The sequence below is a fragment of the Nerophis ophidion genome, linkage group LG08 (genome assembly GCF_033978795.1).
Source record: "Nerophis ophidion isolate RoL-2023_Sa linkage group LG08, RoL_Noph_v1.0, whole genome shotgun sequence".
NCBI lineage: Eukaryota > Metazoa > Chordata > Actinopteri > Syngnathiformes > Syngnathidae > Nerophis > Nerophis ophidion.
Window position 1 is genome coordinate 70,197,933 of NC_084618.1, and position 20,826 is coordinate 70,218,758.

The window sequence follows — 20,826 nt, forward strand, 5'->3', positions numbered from 1 at the left end:
ACGCTGCAGGATGTAAATGATTTTGCTCCAGTCTTCAGCCAGCCATTCTACCGCGGCTTGGTTGCTCCGAACGCCGTCAAGGGGACCGTTGTAACCACGGTGCTGGCTAACGATTCTGACCCCGCGGTGAGCCTCCTCCTTTTCAATCAGACCGTTGTTCTCTGGCACATTGTGCATGGGAATGCTAAAAGATAATGATGCTTGTCGTTCCTTCCATGTGTTTCCACTTTTTTTAGGATTTTTTTGGCTCCGATGATACCATTTTCTGGTACATCGGCTGGTCTTTTAGCATCGATACTTGTTGTTGGCGAAGTTAAATCACAGTAGATGCTTCTACTGAAGCCCTGGGGTAGTCAGGCGGTGTTAAACTCCGGTTTAGTTGTTTAATGTTCAGACTTGGCTCAAAGGCGCTGCAAGCATCTGCTGAGTCACATTGCCTTTAAAAAGAACGGCAGGGGCCGCTCAATGAGACCCATCATCTAAAAAAAAACCTCAGGAAATGAAACATCTTTGATAATTAATATAAATGTAAATGAATTTGATAACAAAGAATAGAAATATAATATAACCTTCAGTTCACACTTAAATTTATGCCATCATTATAAAAAAAATACTCTCACTGAAAGCACAAAGCTACAGTACAGTGCAACAATAATAGTCTATATAAAAGTATCTGTGTGTGTGTGTGTGTGTGTATGTATATATATATATATATATATATATATATATATATATATATATATATATATATATATATATATATATATACTGAGTGAGGAGACCTACAAGGACTCCACCCTCATCATGCAGCTGCTATGTGACAACTTGACACTTTAGACCTCAGATGTGCAAGGAGACGGTGACTACATACATACACACGTGTGTATATATATATATGTATATATATATATATATATATATTTGTATAAACATACATAGATACTGTAATATGATTAACATTTTTCAGTCCGTACAAATTGGTGTTGTTTCACAGTGTTGTGCATTACAAACGCAGACGCGTTTCGTGCTGACATAGAAGCTACCTTATCGCTTGCCGTAACTAGCTTTTACTGCTAATACCGTAGCATGGCGATGTGTTGCTACGCCAAAAACAGCGTTCCTCAGTGTTTGCTCTTACAATAACAATGTCACTACACCTTGGTTATTGTACAGGTTACGAAACGTAAATGAAGTATTGGGGACGGCGTGGTGCGGTTGGGAGAGTGGCCGTGTCAGCAACCCGAGGGTTCCAGGTTGGATCCTCACCTTCTACCAACCTCATCATGTCCGTTGTGTCCTTGAGCAAGACACTTCGCCCTTGCTCCTGATGGGTCGTGGTTAAGGCCTCGCATGGCAGCTCCCGCAGTGTGTGAATGTGTGTTTGAATGTGGAAATAGTGTCAAAGTGCTTTGAGTACCTTGAAGGTAGAAAAGCGCTCTACAAGTATAACCCATTTACCATTTATTGTTTTTAAAGTGATTTAGAGGTATGATTGCTTCCATTAGCTGCATTGCTAGTGAGGTAGCTACGAGACTGTTTTTATTTTAACATTTTTCTCTCATAAGGATTGTGAATGTTAGGCAACATTTAAAAAAAAAAAAAAAGTTCAGTTCCCCTTAAATGAATAGTTTTGTGTGTCTTTTTCTATACTGCTTTGTACATGCTCAATCTTTACATGGATGCGATTGGCTCTTAAGTCAATTTGAGGCAGCAATCTTTTCTTGAGTGATGTGCTTCCTGTCAGCCTCCATCAGCTGCATGGATTCAGGCTCTGCCACTTTAGCATCAGTCTGCTCCCTCTCAGGTCAAAAAGGAACAATTTTCTGTCAGCGAGACGCAATAAAGCTGCGCCCCCGTGCTCTGACAAGGAAGTGAACAGCGCACTGAGGGCCCCCTGGATACATATATACGTCAGTGTTTATGTCATACACACCCTGCGGCCTTCGAATTTACTTCTCAACTTCTGCTGACTCAGCGCACTTTCATCAACGCTCACGACAGACAGACAGCTCAAGTACTTGCTCACTTTGTCGGCCGGCGATAAAATCACGGCCATTTTAAATGATAAAATGATAAATGGGTTGTACTTGTATAGCGCTTTTCTACCTTCAAGGTACTCAAAGCGCTTTGACACTACTTCCCCATTTACCCATTCACACACACATTCACACACTGATGGAGGGAGCTGCCATGCAAGGCGCCAACCAGCACCCATCAGGAGCAAGGGTGAAGTGTCTTGCTCAGGACACAACGGACATGACGAGCTTGGTACTAGGTGGGAATTGAACCAGGGACGCTCGGGTTGCGCACGGCCACTCTTCCACTGCGCCACGCCGTCCACGTCATCCAAAAGTGGATGTTAAAGTACGAGTGACTGTCGGGAGATTCCAGTGAGCCTGGCGCTTTAAGACGCAACGTTGAAAAAGACACGTTGAAACCGTGATACGCAGCAGATATTGTGCACATCTTAACTTTGACATGATCTCTTCAGCTTCCTACTTCTTCTATATTGGTTTATTTTCAGTTCACTTTGTCTGGGTTGAGTGAAAATTGTAAAATGATTCTAAAATGCCAACCCTCCACAAAAACATTCCCTATGCGACCTAAAATGTTTCATTGAAAACCATTGAAAAGGCCATGTTTGATCCTACATTTATCTTAACAATAATTATGCAATCTTTTGTTATAACATTGAAATTTGAACAAGTAGTTTTTGTTTTTTTAATTTTATATTTTTCCCAATCAAAGCATGCTGCAAAATGTCTTGTCTTGCAACTGAAATGTTAAGTATGTCGCTAATGATTTTTGGAATGATGTACGGGAATTTCTGGACTATAGAGATCACTCACTAAGTATAAGCCTCCCTTACCTAATTTTTTGACAACTTTTTTGTACAAACTCTGTTTCCATATGAGTTGGGAAATTGTGTTAGATGTAAATATACACGGAATACAATATTTGCAAATCATTTTCAACCATATTCAGCTGAATATGCTACAAAGACAACATATTTGATGTTCAAATTCATAAACTTTATTTTTTTTTTGCAAATAATTAACTTATAAATTCATGGCTGCAACACGTGCCAAAGTAGTTGGGAAAGGGCATGTTCACCACTGTGTTACATCACCTTTTCTTTTAACAACACTCAATAAACGTTTGGGAACTGAAGAAACTAATTGTTGAAGCTTTGAAAGTGGAATTCTATCCCATTCTTGTTTTATGGAAAGCTTCAGTCGTTCAACAGTCCGGAGTCTCCGCTGTTGTATTTTACGCTTCATAATGCGCCACACATTTTCGATGGGAGACAGGTCTGACTGCAGGCGGGCCAGGAATGTACCCGCACTCTTTTACTATGAAACCATGCTGTTGTAACACGTGGCTTGGCATTGTCTTGCTGAAATAAGCAGGGGCGTTCGTGATAACATTGCTTGGATGACAACATATGTTGCTCCAAATCCTGTATGGACCATTCAGCTTTAACGGTGCCTACCCATGCCTTGGGCACTAATACACCCCCATACCATCACAGATGCTGGCTTTTGAACTTTGCGCCTATAACCATACGGATGGTTATTTTCCTCTTTGTTCCGGAGGACACCACGTCCACAGTTTCCAAATATAATTTGAAATGTGGACTCGTCAGACCACAAAACACCTTTGTGCTTTGAATCAGTCGATCTTAGATGAGCTCGAAGCCAGCGGTGTTCCTTGGTGTTGTTGATAAATGGATTTTGCTTTGCATAGCAGAGTTTTAACTTGCACTTACAGATGTAGCGACCAACTGTAGTTACTGACAGTGGTTTTATGAAGTGTTCCTGAGCCCATGTGGTGATATCCTTTACACACGTATGTCTGTTTTTGATGCAGTACCGCCTGAGGGATCAACGGTCCGTAATGTCATCGCTTACGTGCAGTGATTTCTCCAGATTCTCTGAACTTTTTGATGATTATACGGACCGCAGATGGTAAAATCCCTAAATACTTTGCAATAGCTCGTTGAGAAATGTTGTTCTAAAACTGTTCGACGATTTGCTTACACATTGGTGACCCTCGTCCCATCCTTGTTTGTGAATTACTTAGCATTTCATGGAAGCTGTTTTTATACCTAATCATGGCACCCACCTGTTCCCAATTACCCTGCACACCTGTGGAATGTTCCAAATAAGTGTTTGATGAGAATTTCTCAACGTTATCAATATTTATTGCCACCTTTCCCAACGTCTTTGTCTCGTGTTGCTGTCATCAAATTCTAAAGTTAATGATTTGCACACACAAAAAAAATGTTTATCAGTTTGAAAATCAAACATGTTGTCTTTGTAGCATATTCAACTAAATATGGGTTGAAAATGATTTGCAAATCATTGTATTCCGTTTGTATTTACATCTAACACAATTTCCCAACTCATATGGAAACGGCGTTTGTACATATATTTGTCTTTTAGTTGCAGGTGTACACACTGAAACATGAAATATTTACATAAGCGCTTGGTTCATTTTACAAAAGACAGTGCCTGTAACGTAGCTTACCAGAGAGGCCACTGAGCGCAGCCTTTGTCCTGAAGTCATCTTCTGCTGGAATCAGAGGTCCTGCTTTTGGAGGCCCGTTAGTGATAGTGGATTTTCGATCCGTGCACCAACTGTTTCTCATTTTAATAGCCTTGTCTTTGAGTCTGCGTCCTGTGGATTTAGTTGTTTCTACTCCATGATTAGGGTGAGGCCATAACAGGCTAAATGGGTGACTGAATGTTTGTGTGAGTGTTTGATTAGATGTGAACAATTTCATTGGTCACCTGTAACGTCTTCTGATAAGGTTAAACTTATTAGCAGCCTGGGAAGCTTGTGAACCTGTAAAAATCTATAAATTAGCCGCAGCAGTGTGTTAATTGCAGAGTTGAAAACCTGGGAAAAAAGTAGCGGCTTATAGTCCGGAAATCACGATAAATGTGAAACGAGAAAAGTGTTTGTATTATAACTTACTAAAACAAATGGAAAACCAGTGGCGTTATCCAAGCATACAGGCCTTTTTTGAATAGTCATAAAAGTTTGGCCTTTGAAAACTTTTTTAATAATAAGGTACCTCAACTAAAGTTAAAGTCCCAACGATCGTCACACACACACACTAGGTGTGGTGAAATTTGTCTTCTGCATTCGACCCATCCCCATGTTCACCCCCTTGGAGGTGAGGGGAGCAGTGAGCAGCAGAATGTGCCGCGTTTAAGAATATTTTGGTTATTTAACCCCCAATTCCATCCCTTGATGCTGAGTGCCAAACATATTACGAGCCTAATGGTTTTGTGATAGAGCTCTTAACTCAAAACACTTTTTCCCCCACAAAACACCACAGTTTTATAATGTAACATTTATTTTAAAAGAAAAAGTAACTTTTGGATGGAAAATATTGAATCAAAACAATACAATAGAATGTACTGCTAACAACTAAAGTAGTTTTGTAAACTAATGTCAAACCCACCATCAGCTGCTTTGCCACAGTGTCATTGATAAATATCCGCTGTTTAGATATTATTTCGACATTCTTTGCGGGTTGTTAGACCAATTCCGCTTCTGTATGGTGCAGGCTAGCATTGATACGTTCGAGCATCTTTGCCAAGTTGGCAACACACCCGATCTTACGTGGTTCGCTGCGGCTTACGCCAACTAATGCCAAGAATGCTTCACATTTTTGCCTGCAACTAAGCATAACAATTATCCGAAACACAGCTCTTTTTTTCAAAACACTCTTAAAGGGGACTTATTACACTAAACCAGCTCTTTTTACCTATTGGTACCTTGTTTTTGTTTATTTGGGGTTTGCATAAGTCCAGGAAATTTGAAATCGAACCATGAAGAAATGACGGAGATATTTATAAATCAATCTTGCCTTCCTTCATACTTCCTCCAAATGAGCTGTTTGGAATTTTCCACCATTTGGGATGTTTTACAATCAAACACATCAGCGGCTAGCACTATATATGGTAACGTATGAAAGTAATATTGTAGGGAAATTATTTGCAAATGTTTATTTTAGACTAACGGGCTGTCTGGCAGCGATGTTCTTCTGAGATGTGTTGTGTTGTCTCCACAGGGAACCCCGGCTGGTCTGGTGCGCTACACAGTGGATCCCGAGGCCTATTCGTACTCTGCCAGTATATTTGAGGTAGAGGACCTGACTGGAAATGTTGTGACCAGAGTGAATCTCAACGAGGAGCCCAACCTTAAGTTTAGAGTAAGTATGCAGTGTTTTGTGTGCCATGCTATAGTTCACATTGAAGCTTTTCCCGTGTCTTCGTTATCTGTGAATACCGACTGACTCCACCGTAGCTCGATAGCTTATCAGATTCCTTTTCCCAACTGTTTGCCCACAGTGGGGCTTCAGGGCTATGCTAATTGCATCTCATCTCTGGGCTTTAATTAACACAATAAGGATTTGAGATTCTCTCAAGGCATCTAATTTTATCTTACTGGCTCACAGTGGCTCTTACAAAAACCACTGAAATGTGTGATTATACTGCTGTAACGCCACCAGAGGTTTTCTTATCAAACGTTATATTATTTCAATGACATGTCTGCTCGTTCTATTCACGGTATAAAAAAAAAAATACAAAGTAAATATAGGTTCCATAGCTGTCCACTTAACTACAGTATTACAGTATCTATCGATCATTGTGCATAAGGGAGAACGCACAGGTTTTTGGGATATTTAAGTTTAGCTCTCATTCGGATCCCCTTTGGGTCCGGTCACCCGCAGTTATCCCCCAATTAAAAAAGGAAGCACCGTTAAGTAGGAAATAATAAGCACCCCATTGGGACATGCACTCATTCTGAACCCGGTGGAAGTGATTTGCTTTTTAAATTACAGGTTGGGAGAATTCCCGTGATTTTTCTCATTTTACGTTCATGGACTGCAATAAACCAAATGTTTGTTCCTCATTTGGCAGCTGGTGGTGGTGGCCTTTGATGATGGGGAGCCTGTGAAGCGGAACACCACTTTGGTGGAAATCACAGTCCTCCAGCCATCCATCATTCCCGTCTTTACTCAGGAAGAATACAGGTAGGTACATGTGAAAATATCTACCACATCTTTACATACATATATATATATATATATATATATATATATATATATATATATATATATATATATATATATATATATATATATATATATATATATACACACACATATGCATATATATATATATATATATATATATATATATATATATATATATATATATGTATATATATATATATATATACACATGTATATATATATATATATATGTGTGTGTGTGTGTGTATATATACATGTGTATATATATATATATACATATATATACATGTGTATATATATATATATACATATATATATATATATATATATATACATTTCTAATTTATGTTTATTTATGACACCAACATTTTTAGTTAACATGCTAAATGTGTTTATTACAAATACAAACATGTTTAACACATATAGATGTCTTTTTTTCATGAAGACAAAAATATAAGTTGGTGTATTACCTGATTCTGATGACTTGCATTGATTGGAATCAGATAGTAGCGCTGATAACTTCCACAACTTCGAATTTACATTGTGGAGGAGAAAATCCCCCTTTCTGCCCAATATAACATGAAGGTGGTTGGTGTTTGGCATCTTTTTTTCCCAGCTTCCATACTTGTTGTATTTACACTTTACAAGAAATACATTGGCGGCAAACTTCGAATCTTGTTGGCTTTGTGAGACTCGTATTTTGTTAGTGCAGGCAGGATGGAGCAGCACTTTTATTGTGAAGAGACAGGAACGGTGCGGTCGTTCTTGAGGCTTTTCACAGCAGGTACAGTGTGAGAGTATGTTCAAATAAAAAGCGTTTCCCGCCTTCCTGCCGGTTGTTCTTTTCTTCATACTGAGTTTGCAGCAGCTGGCGTCATCTCACAACATCCTCGGATGCTGTGTGTGTCAATCAAGTGACAAAAGTGACGTCATACTGAAGATTGATAATCACAATTTTTTAGGTCTGTTCTTTTAATGGCTGACTAGCGATTGACTGACACATCTTCCGCGATCGACCTAATGGGCACCCCTGCCTTAGACTTTAGGAAAAAGCATGGTTTTGAACACCAAGTAAATATTACATGTACACTATATTGCCAAAAGTATTTGGCCACCCATCCAAATTATAAGAATCAGGTGTCCTATTCGCTTGGCCTGGCCACCGGTGTATAAAATCAAGCACTTAAGCATGGAGACTGTTTCTACAAAGATTTGTGAAAGAATGGGCCGCTCTCAGGAGCTCAGTCATTTCCAGCGTAGAACTGTCATAGGATGCCATATCCAGTCGTGAAATGTCCTCGCTCCTATATATTCCAAAGTCAAATGTCTGCCTAATTGTAAGAACATGGAAGCGTTTGTGAACAACAGCAACTCAGCCACCAAGTGGTAGGCCACGTAAACTGACAGAGAGGGGTCAGCGGATGCTGAAGCACATAGTGCAGAGAGGTCGCCGACTTTCTGCAGAGTCAGTTGCAACAGAGCTCCAAACTTTATGTGACCTTCCAATTAGCCCACGTACAGCACACAGAGAGCTTCATGGAATTGTTTTCCATGGCCGAGCAGCTGCATCTAGGCCATACATCACCAAGTCCAATGCAAAGTGTTGGATGCAGTGGTGTACAGCACGTCGCCTCTGGACTCTAGAGCATTTAGAGCATTGGAGACACGTTCTCTGGAGTGATGAATCACGCAATTCCATCTGGAAATCTGATTGACGAGTCTGGGTTTTGAGGTTGCCAGGAGAACGTACATTTCGGACTGCATTGTGCAGGGTGTGAAATATGGTGGAGGATAGATTATGGTGTGGGGTTGTTTTTCAGGAGTTCGGCTTGGCCCCTTAGTTTCAATAAAGGGAACTTTGAATCATACAGGATACAAGAACATTTTGGACAATTCTATGCTCCCAACCTTGTGGGAACACTTTGGAGCGGGCTCCTTCCTCTTCCAACATGATTGTGCATCAGTGCACAAAGAAAAGTCCTCAAAGACATGGATGACATAGACTGGTTGGGATGAACTTGACTGGCCTGCACAGAGTCCTGACCTGAACCCGATAGAACACCTTTGGGATGAATTAGAACGGAGACGGAGAGCCAGGCCTTCTCGATCAACATCAGTGTGTGACCTCACCAATGCGCTTTTGGAAGAATGGTCGAAAATTCCAATAAACACACTTCGCAACCTTGTGGACAGCCTTCCCAGAAGAGTTGAAGCTTTAATAGCTGCAAAAGGTGGACCAACATCAAATTGAACCCTATGGGTTATGAATGGGATGGCACTTCAAGTTCATATGTGGGTCCAGGCGGGTGGCCCAATACTTTTGGCAATATAGTGTATTTTATGTTTTATATTGCTACTATGGTACATTTTTTGTTTACTTAATACCTGCATTATTCTTTCCCTCCTTTGAAACTGATCTACTGTGTGGAACAACGCCCCTTGTGGATCAGTAAAGTTTTGTCTAAGTCTAATTATTGGTTCAAATATCAATGAAGACTATGATAAAAGTTTGTCGATGCAGGAACAGTTTAACTTTTGAACCTGCTTGAATGTTAAACAAATCTTGAAGGTTGCCTATTGCCGATTACCAAACAATTATCTCCTTCACTTTTAGGGATTGGTAGTGAATTTGTTGCTTATAGAGGTACCGACTAAAGTCTGTTGGTACTACTGGGTAACAGTTCACGTAATATCAAACTGTGCCATATTTTGATACAGTTGTTGCATGTACAGATGGATTGATGGGTGGACATCACATCCGGTTGCTCAAGCACTGAGCAACCGGATGTGTTGTGATGTTTTTTCTATCTTCTTGTTGTGGGGCAGACTGGCTCATACATGCACATGTATCCTCAGCTGTTGACATTTGTAATACAAAATAGTAGCTACAGTTATATATGTTGGGAAATTAGTTATTTACACAAAAACTTTTTATAAAACCTTAATTTTTTCCAAATGGTGCCGATCACACAGTAGTTAAATGGCTGCTCAAACAAAACAGAAACAAGCATGTACACCCCGGGTAGTTACACGCTACATTTGTGCAAGTTACATTTTGGATACATTTTACTGTCAGAGTAGTTTTAATGCAACATACTATTTACTTTCACTTGAGTGAAAAAGAAAATGTACTTTTACTCTGCGACAGTTTCATTCCGATTGCCACATTTATATCATTAATTTATTAATTACCCTTTGCAATAAACGACTTGTTTAAAATTGTGGGACTTTATTTTTAGTGTGCACCGTCACATGACTTTCTTTCACCAATCCAATCCAAGCACTAGTGACATTTGGCTTAATTTCTTTCACCAATCAAACGGACCCTAGTAGTCACATGACCACATCGTGGGCCCCACACTGTAAAAAAGTGACATGAGCATGTTTGTAAGACAAACGCACACATATTTTTAATTTTTTAAATGCATTCTAACTGGTAAATAAACGCAAGCAAAAGTCCGCTTGCAATGAAGCCTATGGGGAGCCCTCTATTCTGCCACATAAGTGTTTTATATACACACTGTACATATGTATTGTATTAAGAGACACATTCATAATATCAAAATATTTACATGCAGTGGGGCAAAAAAGTATTTAGTCAGCCACCGATTGTGCAAGTTCTCACCACTTAAAATGATGACAGAGGTCTGTAATTTTCATCATAGGTACACTTCAACTGTGAGAGACAGAATGTGAAAAGAAAATCAAGGAATTCACATTGTAGGAATTTTAAATAATTTATTTGTAAATTATGGTGGAAAATAAGTATTTGGTCAACCATTCAAAGCTCTCACTGATGGAAGGAGGTTTTGGCTCAAAATCTCACGATACATGGCCCCCATTCATTCATTCGGATCAATCGTCCTATCCCCTTAGCAGAAAAAACAGTTCCAAAGCATGATGTTTCCACCCCCGTGCTTTACAGTAGGTATGGTGTTCTTGGGATGCAACTCAGTTTTCTTCTTCCTCCAAACATGACGAGTTGAGTTTATACAAAAAAGTTCTATTTTGGTTTCATCTGACCACATGACATTTTCCCAATCCTCTGCTGTATCATCCATGTGCTCTCTGGCAAACTTTAGACGAGCCTGGACATGCACTGGCTTAAGCAGGGGGACACATCTGGCACTGCAGGATTTGATTCCCTGTCGGCATAGTGTGTTACTGATGGTAACCTTTGTTACTTTGGTCACAGCTCTCTGCAAGTCATTCACCAGGTCACCCGTGTGGTTCTGGGATTTTCACTCACTGTTCTCATGATCATTTTGACCCCACGGGAGGAGATCTTGCGTGGAGCCCCAGATCGAGGGAGATTATCAGTGGATGATTGCTCCCACAGTTGATTTTTTCACACCAAGCTGCTTGCCTACTGTAGATTCACTCTTCCCTGTCTGGTGCAGGTCTAAATTATTTTCCTGGTGTCCTTCACCAGCTCTTTGGTCTTGGCCATAGTGGAGTTTGGAGTCTGACTGTGTGAGGCTTGTGGACAGGTGTCTTTTATACAGATAACAAGTGCAAACAGGTTCCATTAATACAGGTAACGAGTGGAGGACAGAAGAGCTTCTTAAAGAAGAAGTTACAGGTCTGTGAGAGCCACAGATCTTCCCTTTTTGAAGTGACCAAATACTTATTTTCCACCATAATTTACAAATAAATTCTTTAAAATTCCTACAATGTGAATTCCTGGATTTTTTCACATTCTGTCTCTCACAGTTGAAGTGTACCTATGATGAAAATTACAGACCTCTGTTATCATTTTAAGTGGGAGAATTTGCACAATCGGCGGCTGACTAAATACTTTTTTGCCCCACTGTAAGTGTTTCATATACACACTGTACATATGTATTGTATTGAGACACATTCATAATATCAAAATATTTACATATATCGGTCACTTTAAGCATACCGCACGGAATCATTTTATAAAGGCATCACAATGTTCACTTTTTCCTTCAACTACAACACGAGCTCCAACAATCAATCATCTAATCAAAGTTTATCTAAAAAGCCCCTAATGACAAATGCCTCAAAGCGCTTCACAAACTACAACAACATTGTCGGATCTGATCCCACATCCAAGAAAAAAAGTAAACCCAATGGGAACAAAAGGAGCCGCGGATGTGGGCACCACACCCCTGTGAGCGGTGCAATGGATGCAGAGTGGCCATGGTTAATAATGTGAATATAAAACATCAATTAGTGTGCAATGTCTGCTTTTACTGCAACGCCAACTGTTAGGATGTTGATATATTCCCGTTTAAATGAAGAATAACTCATAATCCTCGCGAAGGGTTAGAAAAAAGGTGGGTGCAAACCAGTGACTTTCTCGCCATCTTCGGGTCTAAATTGGGCTGTCAAAGTTGACAAACTTCTCTGTTTATGTCCGCATCCTTCAACTATCGAGGTGATAGTCATTATTTATCATTTTGAATACCATTTCACAAATTCAGAGTTGAGGAAGGAGCTCACCAGGTGATCGCAGCATAAGGAAGTTACCTCTCTCTAATCAATGCACCACTAAAATCAGGTCATTAACGTTAACGCTTATGACAATAATATGGCTAATACTTATTATTCAGGACACAAATTTAAATGAAGTATTTTTTGCCGTCTTTGTATGTTTATTCATGGGTTTTTATGTTCAGAATAAACGCAACGGACTCAATAAGGTTATGGTTCCCGTTGGCCCCGCTGTGAGCAGACATTTATTTACGATTATTTACAAGTTAGAATGCATTAAAGAAAAAGACATTAGTGTTCATGTCAAGGGACCTTGTGACGTTCTTCCCGCCATCACCGTGTGGGTTGCCAGGACCATGGACGCACGACACCTCGTAGAAGGGTTGACATACATTTATTCTTTCAATAAATGGCATCTTTGTGTCCCAATCGGGCGCGCCACTTTCTAGCACGCCCTTGGCTGCCTTCTCCTTGCCTTCTTTGCCTTTTCCTTTTTTGTCTTTTCCTTTTTCTTTGTCCTCTCGAGCTCCAATTTCTTTGGCTTCTTCTGTGCCCTCTTCTTTGTCCTCTTTGACTTCTTCGACCTTTTTACTGTCTTCTTTCTCAATTTTTTGAGTTCCTTCAGTTTCTTCTTCATCTTCAACTTCTTTATCCTCATCATTTTCCTGAATTTCTTCAAGCATTTCTTCTTCTTTCTCAATGCTTATAGAAGGTACCGACTAAAGTCTGTTGGTACTACTGGGTAACAGTTCACGTAATATCAAACTGTGCCATATTTGTGTCCCAATCGGGCGCGCCACTTTCTAGCACGCCCTTGGCTGCTCTCCTTTGCGCACCTTTCGTTGGCCGGGTGTTGCGTCTTCCGCGGGGGTTCATGTCTTTTTTGGTCTCACGTCGCTGGTGTCGTTGCTGTGGTTTCCTCCTCCGTACTTCCTCTCGATCGTGCCCCCCTTCGCCTCTCTTATGATCTAGCAGCAGATGGAGAGATTGTGAGCAGGTGTGTGTTGTACGCACCTGACTGAAATTGCCGCTCTCGTGCCGCTCCGCGTGTGCGTCACGCCTCTCCTCGCCTCCGCATGCCCCGCCTCCTGGTCTCCCTCTTGGCCAAGGCTGTCTCTCTCAGCCCGCTGTCGGCCCGTCGGCTGCGTCTCTCCACAGTCCTCCACTGCCAGTTCTAAGCCAGGCTTCAGTCCGGCTCAGCATACTGCCCCGACCACCTGCCTTCTCTTTGCCTTCTTTGTCTTTTCCTTTGTCTCTTCCTTTTTCTTTGTCTTTTCCTTTTTCTTCTTTGTCTTTGCCTTTTCCTTTTTTGTCTTTTCCTTTTTCTTTGTCCTCTCAAGCTCCAATTTCTTTGGCTTCTTCTTTGCCCTCTTATTTGTCCTCTTTGACTTCTTCGACCTTTTTACTGTCTTCTTTCTCAATTTTTTGAGTTCCTTCAATTTCTTCTTCATCTTCAACTTATTTATCCTCATCATTTTCCTGAATTTCTTCAAGTATTTCTTCTTCTTTCTCATTCCCTGAGTTTCAAATTCCTCTTTTTTAACTTCTTCTTTATCTTTAACTTCTTCTTCATCTTCAATTTCTTCTTCATCTTTATCATCTTCATAATCTTCCAGAATTTCTTCAATTATTTCTTCTTCTTTCTCAATTTCATGAGTGTCTTCGTCTTTGTCTTCATCTTCGATTTCTACTTCATCTTCATTGTCTTCATCTTCATCGTCTTCCAGAATTTCATCAATTATTTCTTCTTCTTTTTCAATTCCTTGAGTTTCAAATTCTTCTTTAACTTCTTCTTTATCTTTAACTTCTTCTTCATCTTCAATTACTTCTTCATCTTTATCATCTTCGTAATCTTCCAGAATTTCTTAAATTATTTCTTCTTCTTTCTCCCTTTTCATACTCTTCCTCCTCGTCATAATCTTCATCCTCTTCCAGAATTTCTTCAATTATTTCTTTTTCGATCGTGCCCCCTTCGCCTCTCTTATGATCTAGCTGCAGATGGAGAGATTGTGAGCAGGTGTGTGTTGTACGCACCTGACTGAAATTGCCGCTCTCAGTGCCGCTCCGCGTGCGTCACGCCTCTCCTCGCCGCTGAATGCCCCGCCTCCTGGCCTCCCTCTTGGCCAAGGCTATCTCTCTCAGCCCGCTGTCGGCCCGTCGGCTGCGTCTCTCCACAGTCCTCCACTGCCAGTTCGAAGCCGGGCTTCAGTCCGGCTCAGCATACTGCCCCGACCACCTGCCTTCTCCTTGCCTTCTTTGTCTTTTCCTTTGTCTCTTCCTTTTTCTTTGTCTTTTCCTTTTTCTTCTTTGTCTTTGCCTTTTCCTTTTTTGTCTTTTCCTTTTTCTTTGTCCTCTCGAGCTCCAATTTCTTTGGCTTCTTCTTTGCCCTCTTCTTTGTCCTCTTTGACTTCTTCGACCTTTTTACTGTCTTCTTTCTCAATTTTTTGAGTTCCTTCAATTTCTTCTTCATCTTCAACTTCTTTATCCTCATCATTTTCCTGAATTTCTTCAAGCATTTCTTCTTCTTTCTCAATGCTTATAGAGGTACCGACTAAAGTCTGTTGGTACTACTGGGTAACAGTTCACGTAATATCAAACTGTGCCATATTTTGTGTCCCAATCGGGCGCGCCACTCCTAGCACGCCCTTGGCTGCTCTCCTTTGCGCACCTTTCGGTGGCCGGGTGTTGCGTCTTCCGCGGGGGTTCATGTCTTTTTTGGTCTCATGCGCTGGTGTCGTTGCTGTGGTTTCCTCCTCCGTACTTCCTCACGATCGTGCCCCCTTCGCCTCTCTTATGATCTAGCAGCAGATGGAGAGATTGAAATTGCCGCTCTCGTGCCGCGCCGCATGCGTCACGCCTCTCCTCGCCTCCGCATGCCCCGCCTCCTGGCCTCCCTCTTGTCCAAGGCTGTCTCTCTCAGCCCGCTGTCGGCCCGTCGGCTGCGTCTCTCCACAGTCCTCCACTGCCAGTTCGAAGCCGGGCTTCAGTCCGGCTCAGCATACTGCCCCGACCACCTGCCTTCTCCTTGCCTTCTTTGTCTTTTCCTTTGTCTCTTCCTTTTTCTTTGTCTTTTCCTTTTTCTTCTTTGTCTTTGCCTTTTCCTTTTTTGTCTTTTCCTTTTTCTTTGTCCTCTCAAGCTCCAATTTCTTTGGCTTCTTCTTTGCCCTCTTATTTGTCCTCTTTGACTTCTTCGACCTTTTTACTGTCTTCTTTCTCAATTTTTTGAGTTCCTTCAATTTCTTCTTCATCTTCAACTTCTTTATCCTCATCGTTTTCCTGAATTTCTTCAAGTATTTCTTCTTCTTTCTCAATTCCCTGAGTTTCAAATTCCTCTTTTTTAACTTCTTCTTTATCTTTAACTTCTTCTTCATCTTCAATTTCTTCTTCATCTTTATCATCTTCATAATCTTCCAGAATTTCCTCAATTATTTCTTCTTCTTTCTCAATTTCATGAGTGTCTTCGTCTTCGTCTTCATCTTCGATTTCTACTTCATCTTCATTGTCTTCATCTTCATCATCTTCCAGAATTTCTTCAATTATTTCTTCTTCTTTCTCAATTCCTTGAGTTTCAAATTCCTCTTTAAGTTCTTCTTTATCTTTAACTTCTTCTTTATCTTTAACTTCTTCTTCATCTTTATCATCTTCATAATCTTCCAGAATTTCTTAAATTATTTCTTCTTCTTTCTCCTTTTCATCCTCATCATACTCTTCCTCCTCGTCATAATCTTCATCGTCTTCCAGAATTTCTTCAATTATTTATTTTTCGATCGTGCCCCCTTCGCCTCTCTTATGATCTAGCAGCAGATGGAGAGATTGTGAGCAGGTGTGTGTTGTACGCACCTGACTGAAATTGCCGCTCTCGTGCCGCTCCGCATGCGTCACGCCTCTCCTCGCCGCCTCCTGGCCTCCCTCTTGGCCAAGGCTGTCTCTCTCAGCCCGCTGTCGGCCCGTCGGCTGCGTCTCTCCACAGACCTTTTATGCAGAACCAACATGTCTTAGCTAATTGTTTTTGTGTATATGGTGAACTGCATAAACCCTTTAAATTTGAAATCAAACCATGAAAGCTTGGCGGAGATATTTTTAAAACAAACAAGTTGTTTTGTTTTTTCCCAAATGACGTTTTTCCCAAGTGTGACGTCAGCGGGTATCTCCATACATGGTATACATTTACCCAAAGTGCTTTGTGCGAGTCCACTATTGTAGTCCATTGCGGTAGTCAGTAAGCTCCTACCATTTCTCTGTCTTCTTGTTGTGGGGCAGACTGGCTCATACATGCACATGTATCCTCTGCTGTTGACATTTATAATACAAAGTAGCGTATCGTTCGAACTTATCTCAGTAGCCTTGCTATGGAAGCACTAAAAGCTAGTCCATATCTGGCAGGGATAAGACAGTTGGAGTGGATCCACGTATATAAGACCATCAACAAAGCTGTGCATTCTGAAGAGATGGTCACAAAGAGACTTGAAGATGGTCTGTAAAACATAATCCATGCAACATTTAGACCAAAGAACCAACATTAGATGCTATGTAGATGACAAGAAAGTGTGTTATATGTAGAACGAAATCATATTATGACCTTTTGAAGTAAATATTTGGTTGACTACTACTACTTTTATTCAGTCATATTCCTACGGTACTCTCACAGAGCGCACTGATATACAACTAAAAAAAAAAAAAATAAATAATTTTAGTAGAAACTTTTTTTCCCCCATACAGTATATGTTGGGAAATTAGTTATTTACACAGAAATATTTTCTAAATGTTCATTTACATACCTTAATTGTTTCCAAATGGTGCCGGTCACACGGCAGTTAAATGGCTGCTCAAACAAAACAGAAGTTATCGTCATGGACTCGCTAGCTGTGGAAGCTAGCTTTCCAATCAGCTAAACCAGGGGCGCTCACACTTTTTCTGCAGGCGAGCTACTTTTCAATTGACCAAGTCGAGGAGATCTACCTCATTGCTATTTATAATTTATATTTATTTATTTATGAAAGAGACATTTTTGTTAACAAGTTAATGGTGTTTAATGATAATACAAGCATGTTTAACACACATAGATTCCTTTCTTTCATGAAGACAAGAATATAAGTTGGTGTATTTGATTCTGATGACTTGCATTGATTGGAATTAGACAGTGGTGCTGATAACGTCCGCATTTTCAAATGGAGGAAAAAAAAAAGTCCTCCTTTCTGTCCAATACCACATGAAAGTGGTTGGATTTGGCATCTCATTTGTCCAACTTGCATACTCGTTTTTAAACACTTTGTTATGAGAGTAGCATATGTGTGTGGCCCTTTAATGTCTGGCAGCAGGTGAGTGACGTCAGTGACTGTGCGGGTGGGCAAGCAAGTGAGAAAGCGGTCGCTGAGGGCGGGGGAGAAATACATTGGCATCAAACTCCGTAGCTTGCTAGCTTGTGCACGCTATCTTTCTGAGACTCTTATTTTGTTAGCACAGGCAGGATGAAACAGGTCTTTTATGGTGAAGACAGGAACTGTGCAGTCGGTCTTTAGAGTTTTGACAGTAGGTACGGAGTCTCTAGAAATAAAATGTGTTTCTCTGCGTCCGCCCTGTTAGTGATTTTTTTCTTAAATATGAGCTCGCAGCAGCCAGCGTCATCTCACAAGATCCTCGGGTGCCGAGAATGTCAAACAACTGACGAAAGTGAAGTCTTGGTATGATTGATGATTGCTCATTTTTATGTCTATTTTTTAATGCCTGGCTTGAGATCGACTGACACACCCTCCGAGATCGACCAGTCGATCGCGATCGACGTAATGGGCACCCCTGAGCTAAACAGACTCAATAACTCCACGGGTACATCTTGGTGAATTTACCTACAAATTTGTGAAACTGAAACCGTACAAAAAGAATGCCATTGTAATTTAGTAATACAACTACACACTCAAATACGTGTTAGCATATTAGCTAATGCTAACGATGCTCGCTTGATTACATTACAATTGCACGTACAAATATGCATTAAAACACTCCTACAGACATCACACATGGGACAATTTAGTATGTATGATAGTTTTTAGTTATATTGTAAAACCTAAAAACTTTGCTTGGAATGATGAATGGAGAATCCATATGAGAAGAACCGCTATGGGCTGTTAGAAGATGGCCCAGCAATTGTACTTCCAGTTGAAAACTCTTAACAGAATGGCAGTGCAGCACCTGCAGTGAGTGAACTTGTCTTAAGGATGTTGTAATAGCACAAATATTAAAACACCTTTTCAGTGTCTTTGCATGTCAATCAATCAATCAATCAATGATTATTTATATAGCCCTAAATCACTAGTGTCTCAAAGGGCTGCACAAACCACAACACAAACCACAACGACATCCTCGGTAGGCCCACATAAGGGCAAGGAAAACTCACACCCAGTGGGACGTCGGTGACAATGATGACTATGAGAAACCTTGGATAGGACCGCATATGTGGGCAACCCCCCCACCCTCTAGGGCAGGAGTCAACAACGCGGTGCCCGCGGGCGCCCGGTAGCCCGTGAGGACCAGATGAGTCGCCCGCTGGCCTGTTCTAAAAATAGCTCAAATAGCAGCACTTACCAGTGAGCTGCCTCTATTTTTTTTATTGTATTTATTTACTAGAAAGCTGGTCTCGCTTTGCTCGACATTTTTAATTCTAAGAGAGACAAAACTCAAATAGAATTTAAAAATCCAAGAAAATATTTTAAAGACTTGGTCTTCACTTGTTTAAATAAGTGCATTTGTTTTTTTACTTTGCTTCTTATAACATTTCAGAAAGACAATTTTAGAGAAAAAATACAACCTTAAAAATGATTTTAGGATTTTTAAACACATATACCTTTTTACCTTTTAAATTCCTTCCTCTTCTTTCCTGACAATTTAAATCAATGTTCAAGTATTTTTTTATTTTATTATTGTAAAGAATAATAATTCCCTTTTAATTCTTAACTTATTATGATATGAATTCAAAACAATGATTCTGGCAAATCTAGAAAATCTGTAGAATCAAATTTAAATCTTATTTCAAAGTCTTTTGAATTTCTTTTAAAATTTTTGTTCTGGAAAATCTAGAAGAAATAATGATTTGTCTTTGTTAGAAATATAGCTTGGTCCAATTTGTTATATATTCTAACAAAGTGCCGATTGGATTTTAACCTATTTAAAACATGTCATCAAAATTTTAAAATTAATCTTAATCATGAAAAATGACTGATAATGTTCCATAAATTATTTAATTTTTTCAAAAAGATTCGAATGAGCTAGTTTTTCTCTTAATTTTTTTTGGTTGAATTTTGAATTTTAAAGGGTCAAAATTGAAGATAAATTATGTTTCAAAATTTATTTTTATTTTTTTCGTGTTTTCTCCTGTTTTAAACCGTTCAATTAAGTGTTTTTTTTTATCATTTATTCTCTACAAAAAACCTTCCGTAAAAGGAAAAAAAATGTACAACGAAATGACTGACAGAAATATCCATTTTATATATATATATATATATATATATATATATATATATATATAAATTGTTTTATTTATTAAAAGTAAATTGAGCAAATTGGCTATTTCTGGCAATTTATTTAAGTGTGTATCAAACTGGTAGCCCTTCGCATTAATCAGTACCCAGAAGTAGCTCTTCGTTTCAAAAAGGTTGGTGACCCCTGCTCTAGGGGAACCAAAAGCAATGGATGTCAAGCGGGTCTAACACAATACTGTGAAAGTTCCATCCATAGTGGATCCAACACAACCGTGAGAGTCCAGTCCAAAGTGGATCCAACACAGTAGAGAGAGTCCCATCCATAGTGGAGCCAACAGGAAACCACCCCAAGCGGAGGCAGATCAGCAGCGCAGAGATGTCCCCGGCGCATACACAGGCGAGCTGTCCATCCTGGGTCCCGACTCTGGAAAACCAGTACTTCATCCATGGCCACCGGACCGGACCCCCTCCTCAAGGGAGATTGGGACAGAGGAGAAAAAGAAAAGAAACGGCAAATCAACTGGTCTACAAAGGGAGTCTATTTAAAGGCTAGAGTATACAAATGAGTTTTAAGGTGAGACTTAAATGCTTCTACTGAGGTGGCATCTCGAACTGTTACCGGGAGAGCATTCCAGAGTACTGGAGCCTGAACAGAAAACGCTCTATGGCACGCAGACTTTTTTTGGGCACTGGGAATCACTAATAAGCCGGAGTCCTTTGAACGCAGATTTCTTGCCGGGACATATGGTACAATACAATCGGCAAGATAGGCTGGAGCTAGACCGTGTATTATTTTGTACGTAAGTAGTAAAACCTTAAAGTCACATCTTAAGTGCACAG

The 20,826-nt window shown here is 40.1% G+C and overlaps 1 protein-coding gene across 4 annotated transcripts in view; it reads left to right on the top strand.

The window, feature by feature from the left end:
• The window catches only part of pcdh15b (protocadherin-related 15b), a 375,223-nt gene that overhangs the window by 220,795 nt on the left and 133,602 nt on the right, over window positions 1-20,826 (top strand). For all 4 annotated transcript variants that reach the window (XR_009807925.1, XM_061909585.1, XM_061909586.1 and 1 more), the window contains 3 exons: window positions 10-126; window positions 6,086-6,226; window positions 6,939-7,051. Coding sequence is in view for 3 of the 4 variants with exons in the window: in XM_061909585.1 (XP_061765569.1) it covers window positions 10-126; window positions 6,086-6,226; window positions 6,939-7,051 (371 nt within the window). In the remaining variant the exon portion in view is untranslated. The remainder of the gene's footprint in view (window positions 1-9; window positions 127-6,085; window positions 6,227-6,938; window positions 7,052-20,826) is intronic.